Source organism: Sesamum indicum, linkage group LG1, assembly GCF_026168435.1.
Source record: "Sesamum indicum cultivar Baizhima isolate 11 linkage group LG1, ASM2616843v1, whole genome shotgun sequence".
Classification (NCBI taxonomy): domain Eukaryota; kingdom Viridiplantae; phylum Streptophyta; class Magnoliopsida; order Lamiales; family Pedaliaceae; genus Sesamum; species Sesamum indicum.
This window is the reverse complement of record NC_142657.1, coordinates 17,208,754-17,231,536: the sequence shown is the minus strand read 5'-3', so window position 1 is coordinate 17,231,536 and position 22,783 is coordinate 17,208,754. Positions and strand designations below refer to the sequence as shown.

The following is a 22,783-nucleotide window of genomic DNA, read 5'->3' as shown; positions in this document are numbered from 1 at the left end:
ATGTTATAAATATGAGATATAACAATAATTTGTAATATAAGATTCAGATTGTCCTAAAAATTAAAGATTGTTAAGAAACTCAAGTGTTGGTTAAAAATGGATATTGTTACTAGTAATGTGTGAAGCGTTGGTGGATCATTTGTACAGATAAAGTTTTGAAAAGAATATTGAAAATTCTTAAGGGTGCATTTGGATTTGCTGGTTAGTCAATATCCCAATCATTGATTTATAGAGTCCACATGTGAGTGAGATCAAATGCGATCTAACAAACCTGATTAGACATGTGCAAAAGGCCTTTTCTTTAGAAATAAAGAAAGAAGCACATCGCGCGTGCACATATATGTACATACATTTATATGGGTCCATGTATAAATTAGCGTGTTGTTTTGTAAATTATATATTCCCCATCCCACTACTTCACCATCATCATCTACTTACTATCTTCAATGAATTAAAAAAATTGGACCACCCACAACTTGTCTTTAGCTGATTCAAGCATGATTCCTTTGTGAGATCACTCTTGGAAATTTCCATCTTCCCTATGCATATATGCTTACCAAAACACTTACTGATACATGTTGAGTCACTAAGTAATAGCATATTGTTTTTATCCCCTTCAAAAAATTATATATTTGATTTTTTTTGTTTTTATTGATGTAAAAGTTATATTAATGGGTAGTTTGTAGAGATTTTTGTAAGCGATCTATAATTTTCAAAACCCGTTCCAATATATAGTAATGATGAAAGTCAAAATCTCTTAAACTTTGGAGATTCTCTAATCTGCATCATGTGCTTTGTTCATTAGTTGTAATGAATGACACATCATTTAGGGATATGTGTCAAATTTTGTTGCTCCACCCATACTTTATGTTAATTCTAAAAAAAAAAATTAAAATCTTTAAAATATTTAAAAAATAAATTAAAAAACTTGAATTATCTGACTTAATCTCCACTATTGATGGTGGGTTGGTAACTAATGTTGGTGGTCCATCCAAATGTGATCAACTTAATGTGACAACAATAACTGTACGGAAGGGGAGCATATTAGAAATCTAGGGTCTGTGGAGCTCACACCTTTAATCCCATCACATTCATCAAGAAAATCTTGTCATCAAGATTCTTGATGAGATCAAAAGTTCTCTTTGTGGAACTCAAATTTGGTGGAGGTCTTGTGTGAAAAATCATAAGCTAGCTGTTTTAGCTCCTTCACTGGTGGTGGTGCCCCACAGTAAAACACTCCTGCAAATCATTTTCTTGATCAGTAAGGATAAAATTGAAAAGAAAAATAAAAATTTTGTCCTATATATTATTAAAAGATATTTTATATGAAAGTTTTGATTAGAAACTTACCAACTCTTGCATTAGGATGATTAAGGGCAATTCCTTTGTAGACCGATTTCCAGTTAGGCTTCGCAAAGTGGGACATAACCCTCGTCCCAGAGACGATGTCGACTCCATTCTTGGCATGGTTGATTGATTGAAGCATAGCAATCAAAGCAGAACGGGCATCTCCTTCTTCATAGACGCTAGTGCAATAGTTGTGCATTTCAATGACTCTTTTGTGATCCATTTCAGCAACCTCGTTCATAACTCCCTTAAACCATTCAAATGAACCTTGTTCCCTTGTCACCCAATAGAAGTACGCCCTCCTCGTCCTAAAGTCCTGCCGACCACTCCCTGATCCAGTTTTTCGTTTAGGCGTTAAATGGGTTGAAGGAGGGCCGTTGCCACCTCCAACTCCCTCCACTGCATTTTCATCCTCCTCCATTGCCTTAATGTTGTTGACGATGTCCTTGACGACACTGATCATCGGCGTTGCACCAATGCCTAGCCCTACTAGTAGGACCACATCGTAGTCCTTGTAGTCTTGTGTTGGTGCTCCATACGGACCGTCAATCAAAACCCTAGGGAAGCTATGTAATAGGTATACAAATGAACATTAAATGTTTTCATTTGTAATATAGTGTCTAATCACATATTTTCACTATGATATTTGAGTTTTGATCAAAACAACAGGGTGTTCAGTAAACTCTTTAGGATATTTTTATGAGATATTTCATAATTTTAATAGAACAATAGATTATAAGATTTATAAGATAATTAAGATCATAGGAACTTACAATATTTTTTTTTAACAAGTAAGATCTTAATAAGATCATCCAATTTTAATCATATTAATTACAACATCTACAATACTAGACGTTTTATAAACTTCCATCATCTTATTTTATTAAATAATTCAAAACTTATTTTTGAATAAACTTCAAATCTTTATTGCTATATAAAAAAATGATTCTTAATTAAAAAGATTTAAAATTTTATAGGCTCTAATAACTATTTTATAAACACCTCTGAATTTAATCCTAAGTATTCTTGAAATATAGTCATAGGGGTCAGTTTTCACTGCTTGTTAAACGTCCATTTCTAAACGAGACCAAAAATGATTATGATCAATGATTTTTCTCCGAATTTGTTGTCAGTTTTCTAGCATTCTTTAAGGAACATCCAATAATTCATTAAACAGCCTACGCAAGATACAATGTAAGAATATATTTAATTACTTAAGGTCCTTCAATTTTTTAATATTTACCATTCAACCCTCACATATATTAGGTAGTTTTCACCAGCCACGTTAATGACGTATCAATTACCATTTAATTGATTCTACTAAAATAAATCCAACTTAGCTAACATGTCATTCGTAAAAATTATTTTAAATGTTTAAGAGCTTTTAGTTGAATTAATCAGGGAGTGTTTGCGCGAGCTTCTTAGAAGTGTTTTTCAACTTTTAGATTAAAAAAATCACTTTTGAGGTGTTTGAGAAGACAATTTTTGCTTTTCAAAACGGTTAAAGATAGCACTTTAACGTATGAACTTATAGTGGTGGAGCCTCAACGTCATCAACCAAATTAAATTTCATTGACTTATTTAACAAATAAATCGATGATACACCAATTTCTTTTTCCATACTTATAACAAATATTTAAGGATGCTCCCAACGTCATTTTTTTTTTCTATTTAATCATTTTTAAAGAGAATATTATATTTACATCCCTAATATATGCTCTATTTACTTAACAACCCCTAGCTTTTAGAAATTACATATACACTGCAAAAAAGGTCTAGATCATTTATTGTAAATCACTCATACTTTTTGAAAAATTGTATATACACTCTAAGAAATGTCAACATTATTACCCAAATTACTTATTTTTTTTATTATAAGAATAGTTTTTACAATTATACAAAAGAAAATAAAAATAATTTATTTTATCAAATTATATATTAGGTGTGTAAATGTAATTATTCCTCTTTCAAAAGCACAAAGTTTTACTAAAAAACTCCCTTAAAAATGAATTAATGCATAGAAGTTGGAAATGGACTTACTTGGGATTATTCTCTTCTTGCAAACAGTCAGCTCTGAGGAGACCACTTTTTCCGGTAGGCGGCGGCTGACAAACCTACCAAACGCCCAAAACCATAACCCCACACGTAAATCACACCAAGTATTTTTTATCACACTTTTGGAAAATACGTGTTGATATTATATTTATATATGTGTATTATATATGACTTTAATTTTAAATTATATTTTAATTATTATTTTTTTAACTGAAAATATGTATGTATTAATTACGTATTGAATTGACACCAGTGTGTAATATTAAAATGTGAAAAAAAAAATTCAAATAGATCCAACCAGCTTGCATTTGCGTAGGATTATTGTCGCAATGATTAAAATAATAATAAATAATAATAAAATTATTTGGGTGTTTTAGGACAACAAAAATAAGACAAAATTCTATATATTTATAATGTAATATATGTTGATGGATTGTGGGGACATTACACATTATCAATGGATCGTAATGTGATAAAGTTGATTATTGTCAACCATATCATGTTATTTTCTCAAAGTTCATATCTTTGAAAAAATCCACCTATATATATACATATATATATATTTGAGTGGGACCTATCAATATATAATTATCATATCAATTAAAGTAAATTATGTTAGGTCGCTAAGAAGATATTCCGGTGAACTTAATTATATTTTTTTTTCAGAATATCTTATACAATGCTGAAAAGTATATCATATTTTTTTTAAAAGAATATGATTTTATAAAATTTAAAAAGAAAATATTAGGGACTTCCAAATTTTTCTTGAAGAAGAATAAGAAGTGTACTTATTCTTTTTCTTTAGATATGATCATATTAATTAAAATTTCATGTAATTATATATATTTTATAAGCTTCATTAATCCTATTTCATTAGAAAAAAAACTTAATTAATGTTCTAAAAATATCTTATAATAAGATTTTCTTGACAAATTTAACCAGAATATATACTCCTTATCTCTCTTAATTACAATAATGAAGAACAATAAAGATAATTAATTTGGAAAAGAAAATAGACCTGTGAGAAAACAAGTTTAAGTTGTCTAGTCCAATCACCAAGTGTCCGAATGTGAACACTCACATAATCATCCATAGGTGCTGAAGTTATTGAAAAAGGGTGCCTGCAATCCATCCATTTTCCAACATCTTATTATTATGATATTATATTATTAATTAATGATAATGATAATAATGTAATAACAATAGAAAAGAATTAATATTTAATTATGATGATGATGGTTGTTGGCAAAAATATGTTACCATTCGAATGGAGAAACAGCTGCGCAGTTGACAAAAATGTATTGACCACTTTTGTATTTGAATCCTTGAGGCTTTGACATGTGCAGTGCTAGCACATTTCCAGGGTACACTGCCACCTTCATTCCCATATAATTTGTGCTTTAATTTGTTAGGACACATGCACGCAATTATTCTTATAAACACTAATATATTTTATTATATATGTTCAAATTCATCATATTATATATATATACATATTATTATTCCAATTACTATAGTTATATATATATATATATATATATGTTGAGTAATTCTAAAAAATAATATTTTACCTTAAGAATCTTGACGGGCTTGATGCTGGACCTGAACGCCCTGATCAGTCTTTCGCCAGCATAGAGCAAGATAGGAATTGCGAGATACATCCATGTCTGTTGATCAAACAATGATGTTTCGAACAGATTGTCATGTGTGATATGTATATGGATAGAGTTAATTTGTACGAACCGTTTTCTTGTACCATTTATGGGTCAAATAGAGTTTGATGCTATGAACAAGGAGGAGGGCATATACGACGAGGAATAAGTACTGATGTGAGTACCAAAAGGCGTTGAACCCCGCGAGTTTTTTCAGTGGTTTTGGTAGATTCACTTTGTTTCTCCTAAACCAGGGCGACGCGAGTGTGAAGGCTATAGCCATTAGAACCACCATCGCGATTCCTGTCCAACCTTCGCATCCCTTCACAAAATGCCAATAGCTTGTTGGCTGGTGGCCGAAGTAGGCCTCCATCGGCCTATATTTCTCCGGCCTAGCTTTGAGGAGGCGGGGGAAGTCGCAAGCTAGATGGCTAATCCCGTGTATTCCAACCCCAATGGCTATTGCAATGGCAATCACCTAATTGCAAACCAGCATAGTTAGTGGAACAGAATATATTGGCCGTTGTTTGAACCAACAAGTAATTTGATACCATCTTTACTGTCCACCATGAATGGAGATCACCTAAACCAGCTCCCAACCGTAACTATTCAAAAAAGTCAAGAATGGGTCAACTCACTTTATGGAAGTTAAGATTATCATCAAAGGGAACAGCCACTCCAAGCCTGGTCATGTTCCTCAGCCAGGTGATGGTGTTCCGGCACACCGGCAGCAAAATCAGCGCCATGTTCAGCTTCAGCGTCTCGGCAGCGCCCTTCGCCATGCATACACAGTGCCCCATCACACCAAAAACGGCCCGATTTCTGTACTCCACATACTTGTAAGCAAAGAGCCCAACCATAGCTCCAATCCACACACCCATCACCCAAACCCTCTGCCAATTATCCAGCAAAGAGTAGTGAAAATCTCTGTACCACCTCTTGAGAGGATGGTCTTGCGTCGGCTTAAGCTTCTCGCTCAGCATTTTGCTCAGGTTCCGGCTTTCGCCTCTCGTCTGGCTCGGACCTTGCAGCAGAAGCACCTCCAAGTTCTCTATCTGTGCAGTACATTGGCATCAATTTCAGAAACTTACAGCTTATATAATCATTGATGGCTTATTTAAAGTTGTTGGATTTTACCATTATGTAACCAAGCTTGTCGGGGTCTAGTTCTTCCATTATCAGTCTTGCATATTCATCAGCCTGCTTCTGGATATTTGACAGCTTATTTGCAGAAGCACTCAAGCTAATAATCTGCATACAGATTCTAATACTGAAATTGCAGACTAACTATTTGAAAAATCGTACGCACACATACATATTGTAAAGTCCTATTTCTCATCTAGGCCATGACGGTGATCAGAAGAAATAAAATTGATTAATTACAATAATTTTGTAATTAATATGATCAAATTAAAAAAAAACTTGTTAAAATTTGAAAAGTATGTCAGGAGAGCCCCTTTTTCTCTAAAAACACTTAAAAATCTCATAACATCTTATTTTAAAATTTTATAAGCATTTTTAATGAAATACTTTAAAAACCGGTAATTTTTAACATCTTATAAATTTTCAAACATATTATAATATGCTTTTAAGAGGTTATAAATTCACCCCAAACATCGATCCTCCAAATATATGAACCATTTATTTCCTCCACATATATATTTTATATATATAATATTAATATTAGGAATATATATTATTTAATTCATGTCATCTCCTAGACTAGGAATTCAATTTTAAATCCATATATATATATATATATATATTAAGCACAAATCATAGAGACAATATATGTAATTAATAATCCAAATAAGAAAGTAAATTAATGAAGCCTGGAACTTACCTCCCTGACTTCATCCTCAGTTAGCCTGCCATCCGCATCCTTATCAACCCTATATACATTTAAAATTAACCATATTCAGAATCATGTGACTGCAGCTGCTGTATGGATCATGACTATATGGATCGATCCGAGATATACTCTTGTTCTTACATGTCGAAGAATGTCTGAAGTCGAGAATCGAAACTCTGATCAGCAATCTGATCCCAGAACTCTTTTAGCTGTGCTTTAGTGATCGAATCTCCGGCGATACCTCTCCGGCGAGCAAGCGCATCGAAAAGCTCGCCGGCAAACTCCTTTGACTCCTTATTCATACCTATACATACATATAAAAATATATGTATATGTATGGAAACACACACACACACACACACCTCATTATATATATATAATCATGCAAGAAATATTAGTTGTTGGTAGTTAAGACTTTTGATGTTGTAATAATGTTTTTGTTTACCAATGCATTCACAAAAGAGTGAACGAGGTAGCAATCCATTGGTGGTGGCTGTCAGCTCATCGAACCGGTTCTCCACGCCGGCCCAGCAGGCGGCGCCGCCGTCGGTCTGGCTGATAAACTTGAGTCCCTTCAGTGCATACGCGGCGCCTGATTTGGTCCGGTCAAGTCTACGCCCCGGATGAGGGTGGCGCGTGAATGACGCCAACCTCTTAAGCTCTAGGGACACCTGCCTAATAATTCTTGCTGGGGCATTTCTCGCGAATGAAGACTTCTTTTCCAGGAGCTTGGTCAGCCCAGGGTCCTCCACTTCGCCTCCTCCCGCGGCCTTAACGCTGTGCACCGCCACCGAGTCTTCCCGAACGTCGAGGGTGATCTCCACGTAGTCATCCGCGGTGGCTGCGCTGGTGGGGGTGTCGGGGTGGCTGAACTGGGGACTTTTTCTGCCACCACCAGCCCTCTTGTTCAATGGCCCACTTAAGGGACCGCTAAACGACGTTCTGTCGCCGCCGATTACCTCCGTGTCGGATTGGCGATGGCGGTGGTGGTGGTGGTGGTCATCTTGTGGACTTTGCATTTTTTAATCCCAAAGCAGGATACTGCGTACTAATAATTGATCAGTCGCATTATATAAGTGTTGAATTTCTGATAAACTTAAGGTGGTGCTGATGTTGATACAAACATTTTAACTAATGATAAAGGTAAAGATACGGAAATTCTGATGTAATAACATACAAACTTTTCCTCTTAATTTCTTACTCTTTTTGTCCTCCTCTCTTACCAAGTCTTCAACCTTTTTCTTACCTTCACGCGGTGTGTGTTTTGCCATCAATGTGCATAATGGGTAAAAATGGATTCAACTAATAAGAAAAAGGACCGGTGATCGACTCGATTCACTGTGCATCTTGAATTTGTAATGGGGAAAAATTAATTGATTTTTTTTTACACAAATTATATTCTTTTTCTCTTCAGACATCACAAGCTAAGAATTGAGGTGTCCATGAGGGGCTTTTAGGGTACAATTAATTAAGAGGTGGAAGTATAGTTAGTGAATTAATTATTCACGATATTCAAGGCCAAAATAAATAAATAAATTATTCATCACTTGTTGGAGAAATGGTTTAATGGGATTGGGAGGATTAGGATTTATAGAAACTTCCAAGTGTTAACATTGGATCCCTAATTAATTATTGTAAAATAAATTTAAATTAATCTGCTAAGAAAGTTGTGATTAAATTTTCAATTTTATAATATCTATATATAAATTAATCTTGGAATGATTTTTTAAATTAATATGTATTTTATATATATAAGGGTAAACTCATATTTTACCATTCGAATTATATATACCCATTTTCATACTTTATCATATTAACGTTTTATTTATTCAACTTATCATAACATTGCAAAATTTGTGTTTTTCATATATGATCATTTTTTGATGAATCAAAATTTAGACCAACTTTTATGAGAAATTTACGAATCCATCCTTCCATATGTACTAATGTTATTATATGAGGACAACTCCTCTTGTTTAATTGAAAAAAAGTATGTAAAATATTTTTTTAATAGTCGAAGATGTATGCACATACCTTAATTTTCTACATTTCTCAATTTATTTGTTTATTTTTACAAAAAATAGATAATAACTTGGTCGATGATATACATAACACTTATTTTCTACTTAAACTTTTCATTTCATTTTTTTTCTTCAATTTATTTGTTGAAGTGTTGTGTTAGTTATTTGAGAAAATGTTAAATAATTCATTAAATTTACAAAAACTTGATACTTTTCATAAAATTACAATATCGCGCACTGAGAATGAGTTAGGGGATATTTGTATTAATTAATACATAATCTAATTTTAATTATCATGATAAATAATTAATTATAACAGAATATCTTTTATAGGGCTGTTTTCTTTGGGTGTGTGTGTCTTATCTTTTTTAGACATTGAAATAAGAATAGGACGCAATAATATCAAAAGCAAATAAAGTTTGGGAGTTGCCTGCAAAATCAGACCCTGCTTTAAAGCAATAGCCAAAATTGTAATTTTGATCTCATCACATGCACAAAATTAAAAGATATATATATACATATAAATAGAGAATGATTATGGGACGTTGATTGGTAGATTGATTGCCAAATATACACATCATTCCCATCACTTTACCTATTTCATACAACTCTTTATTGTACTACCACAACTTTTTTTTATAAAGAAACCCTATGTCTCGCCCCCATTTTTTTTTTTTTTAAACAGACACTAATTATGATGGAAATTGAATAAAAGTCTTCACGTTATGGTTATGGTTAAAGTTAAAGTCCATAATTTTTTTTTTAAAGAAAAAACGGTATATTATTGCAAGAATCAAAGTGTTTAAAATACATAATTCGGATCAACGCGTACAAAGATTGTTAAAGTCCATAATTTTACATATCTAAAATCCTGAATTTTTCATTAAATATTAAGGTCGTAAATAATTATTGTTTGATTAGCATATGGTGTAAGCATTTTTATGAAATAAAAATTAGATCTGTTTTTTTTTTAATTGAAAATGATGAACTATTATTAATTGAAATAAATTTATTACAATTATTTATGTCGATAATCGATATCTAATAAAAATAATTACAACAATCATACCCTGATCATCAATAATATTATATAAATTAGATCTAAATACCTCCTATTATTACAGCAAACAATTACTACTATGCAGCAGAATAATATCCCATGCATACAATGGGGCTTGGGACCTTCAATTTTACCACCTGAGCTGGAAACAAAAAAAAAAAAGAAGATTTCTTGAAATCTTGAGTTTATATATCTAAACAATATGAGATATGATCTTGTTTAAGATGGGATTGTTTGTCCAATTTCTTGAATGCCACTACCCTAAAAAGTATTATCATATCAAAATACCTTTCTCTCTTTGAGTCGCCTAAACTTTAACCACATCATTTAAAGCTTTTTCTTTTGCCAAAAAGAGTGTCCGAACGATTTCCATTTTCAACTAATTAGAGTTGTAAGAAGTTTTTCTTTTCTTTTCTTTTTTTTTTTTTGGATGTATTCTACCACTACCAAAAAAGATAATTTTAGTGATAAATATTAAGTATCAATATTAAATTTACTATTAACAATGTATCTTTAATAATGTTCATCTTATTAAGATATAATCATAAATTAGTAATAAAAGTTATGAATAGAATCACAATTATATATATGTATTAATGGCACAATTATAAAATTATAATAACAATTTAGTGACAACTATATACATATTTTTTTGTCACTAATTATTGCTAGCTAGTGACAGTTTTTATATAAACATTATTACTATTAGGATTATAGAAATTATTGTAGTAAGTTTTATTTCGATTTGTCATTTAATGCATAAAATCATAATGCAATTTTAATATAGTCAGTTTTTTTTTTAGCTCTAATATTCCTCGTAGCATACGTTCACGAGAAGTTTGGGGATTAGTTTGAAAAACATGGCTATTGCAAAGTACAGTAAATGATATTGACACTCCTTATAATTAAATTTAAAAACACAAATATTTTCTGGTTCTTATAAAATTACAATTACACTTTAATTACAAGTATACCTCTTATCTAATGACAAAAATTTACACAAACACCCTTCAAGAAGAGGTACATATAATTTTATAAAAAATAGAGAATATTTGTATATTTAAACCCAAAAACTTTAAGGGTTGTCGATATAATTTACATAAACAATCCTGCCCCGTTTTACCATTTCTAATACCTGAGTGTTTGTAGAGACATTATTTCTATTTAATTCAAACATATATATATATATATATGACTTAAATTTAGGGAGTGTTTTAGAAACGGTTTAAAAAGAATTCCAAACATCACGCTGCAGGCCATTGCAAGATAGACAATTATGCTCCAGTTGAGGAGCTCCAGAACCTAATTACGCTTTGTAGAGATCTTAGTTACGGCGGGTTTGTATTCGCAATTTCATAATTGATTATACAAATATAGTTTATAACTAAACATGACAACCAGCCGCATTAATTCTTAAGATTAATTGAAGAAATTAAAAAAATTACTCATAGATATAACGAATGATAAATAAAATATAATAATTAACTTTTAACGGTTTTAAAAAAGAATAATTTCTAAAAGTAATTATTGAAAAATAAATCGAACAATTTAAAAATTGGGGTATACACTCAAAACATAGGTTCAGCGTACTCAAAACCTGATTTCATGCATGAATGATGTGTTTATCCTGTCACATAGATATGAACCCACCTATTCCAGAGAAGCAAAGAGAGGAGTTAGATCCATATGCAAAAGATCAGAAATTGTGGGCGAATTATGATCAAATTTGGAACTTGGTTTCCATAACAAAAAATAATAACAGGATTCAGAGAGATCAGTAAACCTTAATGAAGGTAGCTAAACAAGATCACGATTCACGACTTTACTACCAAATCCAATCCGTAAACTATATAAATATATATAACTATATTTTGGTAATTATTAATACCTCTTTCATTTTTGCAGGCCCATCATTTTTTTTTTGTTCAGATTCAGCGGCTGAGTTTCATTATTAGCTTGTTTTTCATCAGATCTTCCAGTTGGGGGCTTTCACTTTTGTCACTGTCATTGATTTTGGGATCAGCCGGAAGCTGACCTGATTTGGTGCCTGTGTAGAACATACCATAAAATTAATCAGATACCAAAATTTTAATACAATAATAACAGGCGACAATCTGAAATGACACGAAATTATTGAGAAGAATGAAAAGGGTGGGATCCATATGCTCGCGAAGCAGGTGGAGAAGTGTTCAACAATATTTACCATTACTACAACTGTCCATTATCATTAGGTTTTCAGATAAAATAGGAAGTAGATTCAAGGCAAGTGAAAAAGGTTGATATTGGAGTGTAAACGTGTCAAGCTCGGACCATTTTTGGTGAGCTAGAGCTCGAGCTCGATTTTTTTATTTTAAGGCTCCAGGGCGAGCTCGACGAGCTTTTAGAGTTCAAGCTCGAGCTCGAATCTTATATAATGAGCTCGAGCTCGATTTGACAAGCTCGTGCTCGAGCTTGAGCTATGTTCGTTCACCAGACAATGACGAGCTCCTCAGCTCAATAAACCATTATTTCTTCAACACCAGACTTCAAAATGTCCATAATCATAGCAGAACTATGCAACTATATAAGTTTTTAGTGACATGAACCAACCATATGTTATTCAACAAGACAAGTTCAAAAGCAACAAGGTCAATGAGAATAGCAAACACGTTAACTTTTACATACACGACAAGGACATAACTGCATAAGGTACATAGGTTACTTAGTAAGGCAAACACACAGAAGCATCCCTCTTTTGGCACATGAAGATAGAAAAACACAATAAATTCTCATAACGAGCCTGTGCCCGGGAATACAACATTGTGACAAAGACATTAAAGTCACAAATATGACTTATGCAAACTCATTCTTAAACTTTGACTTTTTCTTACTACCATGAACCTCGGGACCATAAGTCTTGGCCAAACCAGATGGTAAAGCCAAGGAATTCCAACTCTTCACAACTAATTTTTAAATTATTTCAAACACTTGTCCTCTAAAATAGGAAACTTTTGAGACTCATAGTCTTATAGTGCCTGCAAGAATATTTCATGTGATGGGTACAGCAAACAAGTGCCTATACACTGACATGCCAAAGGGCTACTATGTACAATGGTATAATATAGCAAAACAAAGAAATTAATGGAGCACATTCACTGGACACTTTAACACCACATATTTGATCTTTTCTGCAAAATTTACAAATTGTAGTACTAACTAAGGGAAGCAACTTCTGGTTTTTGCCCTTTATTTCTCCATTGTAAGGAAGCACAAGTTTCACTCAACTGTCTGTCGAAATTTCAGGTTTAATTTCAAGATCTCAGGATCTTCTAGGAGTGCAGACAATGCACAGAAAATTAATCCAATTACTGTCAAAAGCATCGATTCAAGTTACTACTTTTATGTTCATGTTAAAAGGATAGCATATTGCCAACTGTTTCACTTGCAAGAACAGGATATAAATACTTCATCGGTCTTTATAACTGGTCAAATTGTTCTTATATTTCTCTTTTTTCTTTTTTTTTCTGAGTACAATTGGGTGGGAATTTGGGAACAACCTGGGTTCAAACCTAGGACCCTCTCCTTCAAATAGAAGAGTAATGCCAACTCACCTACTTGGTTGATAGACACATTCTTATAGTTAACCATGAACCAAATTGACCATAATTACAAATAGGTGTTGAGTGGCTATCAGACAAATCTTACCAAACTAATATACAAGCGATTGGAGTACGAAACCCCCTTTTTCTATTACAAGTCAATAATTACTGAAATTTTTGAAACAACAAAAATAAGAACAGAAACAAACAAGAAATATTTCTATAGCAGAATAGGCTCAGATTTTAAGCCAGATACAAGAACCGAGAAGGGTAATCGGTCACAACAATAGGAATGATCAAGGCGCCCTCCCCTCAAGTTTGGTCTAATTACACATAACCCCCACATTTAGGAAATTACATCTAATACTAGTATCATATATGTTTTTATCTAATAACCAGACCCAATCATTAATGAAAGAAAATGACAGTAAATTTCACTTTTTTCAAGCTTCAGGTTTCCAAAAGGATAGAAATGATAATGAAAAAGCACACTCATGTTGGGATTGGCATGGGTAATTCCATTATTGTTCAAGAACAAACTGCCCACGCGATTTAAGTAGGGATAGCTTTCAAGCTTCACAATAGCGTAATCAGATAAATCAATGGTGTCCAACTCCTGTAATTCAACAATCAGAAAGAAAATCACTAGAACAACCAAATTAAAGCACAACACAATCTTCAGAAAATCAACAAACGAAGATAAATTAACGAAAATTTTTCATAAGAACAAATTTGAGTGCGAGACTTTTTAACCTTCAATGAGAGGCAAAAACAATATGCAAACTGAAACTGTTAATGAGGAGAAGAAAAGAGGAACTTTACCTGAGTAGCACCAGGCTTCGTCGATATAACACCTTTTCTATTTCCTGTTCAAACTAACCATCCATACATCAACCACATACATATACATTGAAATGATGGAACTAATTTTCAGAGAAAACAAGCTTCGGAGATCTAATTCCCGTTCTCGAATGGCATCGATAAACTGAGGGCTTTTCCAAATCAAATACGCACTTCGCCTCACCATTGTTCATCTCTCTCTCTAAATATATACACACGTACACACACATGTAGCGGCAAAACCAAGAACTGAAGTTTATAAAAAATTACATATTGACCCCTGAGTTAAGAGTGTATACCATGTTACCCCTCTAGCTTCAAATCTTTTTATAAAATTATAAGAAACTTTTGTGATTTTATTGTGGAAACACTCTCTATCTTTTTCAAATTATCAAAGTACCCCTTCTAAATTTATAAAGTATATCGTTTTGTTTATGATATTATATTAATTATTATTATTATTATTTGTTTTTGTTTCCAAGGAGGTTTTGGAATAATGTCTTATGTGATTGACATTGAACGGAAATAAATATGACAAGGACAGTGAGTGAGTGAGTGAGGTATAAAGAGACGGAGACGCGGGGTTAGAGGAGAGAGTTGGTTCATGAGAAATGGCGGACTCTACTAGAAATCTACAACCCCAAACATTTACCACGAATACAGCAGAAGATTCACCTACTTTTCTTCGACCCCACTGCTCCTCATTCCCACCTCTCTCAATTCCCGTTGTTCTTCAACTCCTTCCTCCACTGCTCAATCAAGAATCCCCGCAGCTTTTACGCAAAGATAGAAGCTTTTTTGCTGATTTTCTTCATCTTTTTTTCTTCCATTTTTGGCTTGTTTCAGTAATTTCGCAGTTAAACAAGAAAATGGCTGTGGCTGTGGCTATGGCTTCGGTTTCTGTGGGGAGTAACTTTAGGCTCTACAAGAACTTCAAAGCAATTGAGAAGGAGCCCAGTTTCAGGGGAGCTCCTTTGATCATGCGTTCGTTTGGTTTGGACCATGTTGAGTTTTCATGCATTACTTTCAAGAGAAGGTAATTCATTAATCTCGGGTGTGTGTATGTGTGTGTGTGTGTGTGTGTGTGTGTGTGTGGTGTGTGATTCTTGATATGCTATTGATCAATCCATTTAAGAGTGGTACCTAGATCTAAGACCATTCTAAAATTGAGTTATCATCCTAATGTGTTTTTTATTCTGTGCTGGTTGCCACAAGCACTTTTAGTCTGTGTGTGAAAATGTGCTTCTTTACTATACTATTGATCCTTTCATTTAGAATAGGTTATTAGATTTAGGACCCTTTTAAAGTCTTGAGTTTTACTCATCCTGTGTGTTTTTTTCCTCTAATTACTACCACAAACACTCTTATTTATTGTACATGAGCTTCATTTTGCTGTTACCCTCTTCCATTCCATGTTAATTGGTGGTATGCTGAGACAAATGCATGTATGTTGAGGAGTATAATTAGGACACCTCTGGTAATAAGTTTATGATTTCGACATGATCTTGCTGAAGATTTCATATTGTTTAAATTATCTAAGTTACCAACTAATAGGTATAAAAGACATTTCCACTGCATACATTCCTTCCTGTAATCATGGACTGCCTCGAATCTGCTATACTGCAGCGCTTGTCCAAATGTTGATACTTGACTCATACTATATTGCCCCCAGCTGGAATTATCCTTTGGTTGGCGAACTTCTGAATTATTGTTATATAATATCTTTGGTATTTGTGTCAGCTTGTCATCTTCCGTGAGTTCATTTATGCCAAAAGCGTCATCTGCTGCAGCCGTGAAGGTATTGAAGTGGAGTATCAATTATTGCTTTTATATTCAGTTACGCCCATTTGGTTCTTCCATAGTATATGACGCCACGTTTGGTTGTTGGATTTGCCAAAGCAGGATGCGAGTTCAGAGGAGGACGATGTGATTCCAACACCCGTTGTTACAATAGATCAAGATTCAGATCCCGATGCCACCATCGTTGAAATCACCTTTGGTGACCGCCTTGGGGCTCTCTTGGATACAGTATGATACTATGCTCTTTTTTAGTTTTAAATGCTCAATTTTCTGTTACCAAATAAAGAAGAAAGATCCTAATAGTTAAAAAGGCAAAGAAGTTTCAATAATGCACGATTGCTGGTAAAATTGTGTTATCAGATGAATGCACTGAAGAATCTGGGACTAACTGTCGTCAAGGGAAACGTCTACCTTGATTCACATGGTAAACACAACAAGTTTGCCATCACTAAGGCGTAAGTTCATGTTATTACTTCACAATTTTTTATAATCTCGTTTGATTTATGCTTTCACCACTTGGTTGCAGAACGTGTATCAAGTCTCAATAGAGTATATATTTCGTGGTATATAATACACATATTCCAAATCATTGGTGAGTCTCTTCAACATTGCATGCTTAGCTAGTGTCAAACATAGCTTTGGTTTAGTGAATTACTTCATTGTGTCATCGCCTTAATTATATGAACGGTCGTCTACCATGTAAATCCTGATGTTTGGATCTCGTAATTTATTTCTTTGTATTTTCTTGAAAGTTTGTCATAATTAGGATGTAAGATTAAATACATGCAGAGGTGATATCTCTACTTCTGATCTTTGCTTGTCTAAATTAAGAGAAGCTCGTTATAACTTAGTCATTATTGTTGTCAAATTAGCACTTAAGCTTGTTATATAACAACCCGATTATTGTCAAATCTGATCCGTAGATGTATCATTTTGACTGCATGGGCTGGTGTCCAGTTCTACAGGGAGAAAGGTTGATGATCCGGAGTTGCTTGAAGCTATTCGTTTGACGGTTATCAACAATCTGCTCGAGTATCATCCGGTATTCTCTCTAAGTTCTTGGACTTGTGGAATTCTGGATACTGTACCTCTTTCGATGGTTTTATCTTGGTTCTCAAAGGTGCGGAGTTGATTTTTCAGGAGTCGAGCACCCAGTTAGCTATGGGGGTGGCATTTGGTGCGATGCCACCAAGTGAAAAGGTATTAGCCCTTTTCTCAACTGTCATACTCTCTCTCTCTCTCTCTCTCTCTCTCTCTCACGCACACATTTGGGATTGTATTTTTTGATAAACAAGCCTGGTTTTGAAACATTGAGGTTCAAAACACAAGCTCAGCTCAATAAGCTAGAAAATAAAACCATCACTTCTAGGGGGCTTTTTGCAACGGTTTACTTTAAGCACTTATCATCTTCGCACAATCCAATTTCAATTTCCCCCCAAAGACTCTAATTTAGCCTTTTTCCACTTTTCGACTTTTTTTTCAAACACTCCCAACTTTCATATAACTAAACTTACATCTTATTCTACAATTTCTTTTCCACCACATAAATAAAAGTTTTTGTAAGCACCCCTAAATACGGGAGCAAGACTTTCCACTATGGACGAGTCTAAAAATTCTATGGAAAATAAATGGCCTCACATTAATTGCAGGTTGATGTGGATTTAGCAACTCATATCCGTATCTATGATGACGGTCCTGAGCAGAGGTAAAGCATTTAATAATTCTCTTGAATTCGTACATGGACTACAAATTGACCGAATTTGCTTCACTGCATTTAATAGTGCTAGTTTGTTAAAGCGGAACGTGCTTTACTATATCGCAGCTTGCTTTACGTAGAGACGGCTGATCGTCCTGGCTTACTCGTGGATCTTGTCAAGATCATTACCGACATAAATATAGCTGTTAAGTCAGGAGAGTTTGATACTGAGGTAAATATTAGTTTCTGGTGAACTACTGCATCTGTACCAACGGACTGGATTTTCTATTCTAAATCCCTACTGTACCTTCCATTTCATTTAATGTATACACGTCATACGTTCAAAAATTAAAATAGATAATGTAATGTTTGTATACATGTCTATTTAGACAAAAATGAATAACCGGAGCTTCATGGTATTTTACGTTTACGGTCGTAGGGATTGTTGGCTAAGGGAAAATTTCATGTAAGCTACAATGGTAAAGCCATCATCAGGCCTCTTCAACAGGTACGTACACCACTCCCCTCCCTGACGTCGTTGTTCTAACTCGATCATAAGCCACTTGTTTTCAGACGGGACGAACAAATTATTTATAGAAAACTTTCGCAGGTTCTTGCAAACAGTTTGCGATACTTCTTGAGGAGGCCGACGACTGAGGAGGCGAGCTTTTGATACGTGAAGAAAGTAAGTGAACATAGTTTGAAGATGCATCATGTCGGGTATCATCTGGAAACTGGTTGAGTGATGCGTTCAAGTACACTTAGCTATGGTTATTTTCACTGTAACAATGTCTATAGTACACTGCTATTACCAATACAAAGATTATAAGTTTTCAAGCATCTTAGTATAAAATTGGGTTGGATTAGATTAAATCGAGCTCGAATTTATAATTGAATAAGCTAATGGTGTTTGCATGCAACTGCAAGACATTATAATATTAAAGTTATCGCTGATAATATATAGTAAATGATAATAATTTTTTATTATGTCGATGGAATTCGCAAATTTAATATTTATAATAACTTTAGACTAAGAGAATGTTTTCGCACGCTTCGAAAAGGCGCTTTTCAATTTCTAGCTCCAAAAAAATACTTTTGAAATATTTGAAATACCAGCTTCTGTTTTTAAAACGGCTAAACAAGTTGTTTTTAGGCCAAACTTTGGATTTTCTGTAAATAAATTCAATTTTATGTTTTACTATTTTACCCTTAAGTAATCTTAATTCAATTTTATTATTTTTAATTTATTTCTATAATTGTATTTTTAAAGTTGATATTGAATTTTTTAAATAATTTAAATTTTAACAATAATTAAATTTACACTTTCACATTTTTAATATTTTAAGTTTTTTATATTTCATCTGTATTATCTAATTATCCTATTTTCCTAACATATTATTATTTAATTAATTAATAAATTAATTATTTTTTGCAATCATACATGTCTAATTATGGTGTATGAATCAATAATTATATTATTTAGTGGGAGCATTATTAAATTAGATATATTTTTATAATATTTTCAAAAATATAAATATGAAAATACTTATAATCGAAATAAAATTTATGATTTTTTGTGAAAAAATAATCAATAGTGACAAACAACAAGTGAAATAATAAGCAAAAAGATAATATCTTTTTAACATATAGGGACAAAACAATTTTCATCAGTTAAGTTTATTTTAAAATTGATTTTTCTCCAAATACTATCCAATTTAGTTTTTATCTGCTTTTCACTTTTTTTACAAACACTACCTACTTTTGATTCTACTATAATCTCTAATTTTTTTTCTACAAAAATCACTTTTTAAAAGTAAAAATTATTGCAAACACTCCCTAAATCTGTATATATCGTGACGATTTAGTGATAACAGAATATTATTACCAATTATTATGACTACTTTTTTTATTTTTACGGAGTCACCATTATACATATATATATATATATATATTGCTAATTGTGGATAATGATAATCCAGACCACAATTTTACTGACACTAATTTCTAGTAAGGATAACTTATAAACAATTTTTGCCTAAAAATCATAATGGTAATGAAACAAAAGAAAATTTTCTCATTATTTATGCTCTTGAATCAAGCATAAGAACACTACACTAATTAATTTGTCAGTTTTCAAGTGAAATGACCAAATTAACCTTATTTAAAAAAAAAGTGAGGTAGTTTTTCCCCACTCTCTTCTTCTTTTTTTTTTTTTAATAAATCAATTACAATCATATTATAATATCAAATACCGATAATTCTAGAATCAATATACTAATTATGAATATCAAATATTCATATTTAATCACTTAATATTCTATAAATGGGGGGGGGGGGGGGGGTTATGCATCATGCATGCACTTGGATATAGTTGGTAAGGGTGATAGAAGTTAGAAGACTCCTGTTTTGGCAGTTGGATATAGTTAGTAGGAGTGATAGAAGTTAGAAGACTCCTGTTTTGGCACCATAATCTACACCTACCTCCAACTCTATCCATACCTACATCTCATGTAGATTTGGACTTGGATTTACCACATTCAACCTCATATTGCCTCTAATTTGTAACCCCCCACTAATTAACATCTTATTCAGGTTAATCCCTCACAATCAAATCATTGTTTTCTCCCAACAAAATAACAGAGGAAATAAGAAATTATTTTGAAAGTAGACACGCAATCATATTCATGTGACGTTAACAAACACCAAAAATGAATTGGAGGTCTTCAAATTTGTGAGAAGGACTTATATAATATAACAAGGATGGGTGTTAAGATACTCACTTCTAAAACTAGTAACCAATTAAACAAGTTCCTAAATTAATTAATTTAATAAATCTTATCATCGATTAATTTAAAGGGACTAGCAATTTCAACCAAACACGCCTTTAGGTCAAAGAGAGTCCCAACTTTAAGGAAATTCATATTCACAAAGTGTGAAAGACTCTTTGCTCTCGTCAACATATTATTTTTTTGTCTTCGATATTATTAGTTTGTCATTTTTTATTATTTTATTATTTTTCTTTTTTTCTCTCTTATCAACGTTCGCGTCTCTTTTTTTTCTTTGCTCGCTATTTTCTAGATATTTTTCTTCTATTTTTTTGTACATTTTTAATTATCCAATTACTGTATATATTTTTTTACAATAATATTCAATTTTTAAAATGTAAAATTAATTGCGCATATGCATTTTAGCGTGTCATATATACCAGTAGTAGCATAGTTGAGAGATCTACTCGCATCCAGACGAAATCCCGACTTACCAGCGCATCTTAGCAAGTCAATTACTACTTTACCCCTATCAATTACTAATTACTCGCATCTTGACATACGTATGTAATAATAATATGTTGGTTGATTTAAAAATTTCGATATATATATATATATATATATATATTAATAAAAAGTATTTAATATAGTAGTAATTTACAGTAAAGATTTGAGAGTGCAGCATCGTACATCCGCAACTAATGAATTAATATTTTTCCAAAACAAATAAAGTGTAAAATGGTGAAAAAAGTTTGTTACGTTTTGTGAGTTGAAGAGATGTACAATCAATTGTCCCATTCACATTCTATATATGTACCAAACCAAATAAGAAGTGAGTAATTGATTATTTTTCCCTGAATTGCTCTTTCCCTAAAAATACACAATAAATTGTGGTATATAATTAGAGTCCAAAAAAATATTTTAATTTCTCTAAATGTTAAATCTACAGATAAAATGTGAATAGGGACAATTTCTCTAAATTGTTCCATCCAAAAAAATATCTAAATCTAAAGGGAAAATTACATTGTCCTCCACTAAGGTTTGATTGAATTACATGTGGACTCTCTGTGGATCATTGATTATGTCTAGTAAGCATGATGTTTGTTTTCATCCAATAAATAGATCCCTTTGTTAGAATTTGCTGAAATTAACATCTGAAAAGAAAAAGAATGAAAATTCATATTTACCCCAATTAACTTGCGACAAACTCATTAGAGGTTAAATAAATATTTTCTAAAATCCAATAACATGATTGAGAAATACCATGAAATTTGCGAAAATATATGTTGCATTATATAGAATACAACTAATGTTGTAGAGCAATTAAAGGATTCAAGATTAATCATTAAGCCCATGAGTTCATAATCTCATACTACACCATTTCTAATTAGGTGGTAAATTAAAATTTATTTTTGAAAATACTGTATTATAACGATTTTGATTTTTATAATAGATCATAAAGGTATTATGTTACAAGTATGTCAAAAAATAATATTTTAATACGTTTTGGGACAAAATGTCGCGAATGTATCAAAAATCAAGGTTGTAATATGTCAAGTGACATACAAATCATGGTGTACTGTAAGAAAAGCCCTAATCCAGATCAAGTTCAATCAGATGCAAAGTCACATTAATTTACTAATCACATGAATCTTATGATTTATATATAATTTTAAAAAGTGATCAATCATATGATAAGTTGACTCGGTTCAGTCAAAACTTGATTGTAATAAGAAAATGTATTTGTGTAATAACATAATTTCATCAAAATTTATGATTCATATATATAGGATAAAAATGAATCATAGATTTTGATATTAATTTAGGTAATATATAATACAATGTGAGACATAATTAGATTTTAGTAAAATGTTTACCAAAAAAGTTATTATATAAATCTTTACAGACACTAAATATGAAAATCAGATGTTGAAATTAGAACACAAATAATGTAATAATCACAAACTTATCCACAACATTTATTGTCAATGCCCTAAAACGTGTGATTTTTGTTTCTTACTTAAACCCCCAAACACGTATTACCCACTCCACACGACGTCGTGGCAGTAGGTGCAAACGCGGCCGTCAACAACTCCCCCTCTTCCGTCATCGACGCC

The 22,783-nt window shown here is 32.5% G+C and overlaps 2 protein-coding genes and 1 long non-coding RNA gene across 4 annotated transcripts; 1 reads left to right on the top strand and 2 right to left on the bottom strand.

The window, feature by feature from the left end:
* Nucleotides 1-906: 906 nt before the first annotated feature.
* On the bottom strand, nucleotides 907-8,051 carry LOC105165460 (respiratory burst oxidase homolog protein C). The gene is made up of 12 exons (XM_011084482.3): nucleotides 7,352-8,051; nucleotides 7,048-7,210; nucleotides 6,898-6,946; nucleotides 6,192-6,305; nucleotides 5,693-6,109; nucleotides 5,146-5,532; nucleotides 4,974-5,069; nucleotides 4,663-4,778; nucleotides 4,421-4,523; nucleotides 3,388-3,461; nucleotides 1,351-1,913; nucleotides 907-1,239 (listed from the first exon to the last, which is right to left on the bottom strand). Exons 1-12 carry the CDS (start codon nucleotides 7,923-7,925, stop codon nucleotides 1,130-1,132), a joined length of 2,766 nt encoding a protein of 921 aa, XP_011082784.1. The 5' UTR covers nucleotides 7,926-8,051; the 3' UTR covers nucleotides 907-1,129.
* A 1,954-nt stretch (nucleotides 8,052-10,005) lies between these two features.
* Nucleotides 10,006-14,720, bottom strand: LOC105165455 (uncharacterized). Of its 2 annotated transcripts, XR_016064532.1 has the most exons (4): nucleotides 14,388-14,720; nucleotides 11,876-12,034; nucleotides 11,585-11,637; nucleotides 10,006-10,129 (listed from the first exon to the last, which is right to left on the bottom strand). It is a non-coding gene; the product is annotated as an uncharacterized LOC105165455 (long non-coding RNA). The 2 variants fall into 2 exon arrangements; XR_848085.3 differs by lacking the exon at nucleotides 10,006-10,129 and having other exon boundaries at nucleotides 11,442-11,637; nucleotides 14,388-14,710.
* A 222-nt stretch (nucleotides 14,721-14,942) lies between these two features.
* On the top strand, nucleotides 14,943-18,741 carry LOC105165445 (ACT domain-containing protein ACR11). The gene is made up of 10 exons (XM_011084464.3): nucleotides 14,943-15,441; nucleotides 16,146-16,203; nucleotides 16,308-16,433; nucleotides 16,566-16,660; nucleotides 17,163-17,247; nucleotides 17,346-17,405; nucleotides 17,855-17,910; nucleotides 18,028-18,133; nucleotides 18,341-18,409; nucleotides 18,512-18,741. Exons 1-10 carry the CDS (start codon nucleotides 15,017-15,019, stop codon nucleotides 18,572-18,574), a joined length of 1,143 nt encoding a protein of 380 aa, XP_011082766.1. The 5' UTR covers nucleotides 14,943-15,016; the 3' UTR covers nucleotides 18,575-18,741.
* The last annotated feature ends 4,042 nt before the right edge of the window (nucleotides 18,742-22,783 follow it).

Excerpts from the sequence above, each read along its gene's own strand:
- LOC105165460 (XM_011084482.3), bottom strand. The coding sequence starts at position 7,925 with ATGCAAAGTCCACAAGATGACCACCACCACCACCACCGCCATCGCCAA. Across the intron at positions 6,306-6,897 it reads CTGAGGATGAAGTCAGGGAG|ATTATTAGCTTGAGTGCTTC; the intron begins GTAAGTTCCAGG and ends ATCTGTATGCAG. Across the intron at positions 5,533-5,692 it reads ATAATCTTAACTTCCATAAA|GTGATTGCCATTGCAATAGC; the intron begins GTGAGTTGACCC and ends GTTTGCAATTAG.
- LOC105165445 (XM_011084464.3), top strand. The coding sequence starts at position 15,017 with ATGGCGGACTCTACTAGAAATCTACAACCCCAAACATTTACCACGAAT. Across the intron at positions 15,442-16,145 it reads TGCATTACTTTCAAGAGAAG|CTTGTCATCTTCCGTGAGTT; the intron begins GTAATTCATTAA and ends TATTTGTGTCAG. Across the intron at positions 17,911-18,027 it reads GATGACGGTCCTGAGCAGAG|CTTGCTTTACGTAGAGACGG; the intron begins GTAAAGCATTTA and ends ACTATATCGCAG.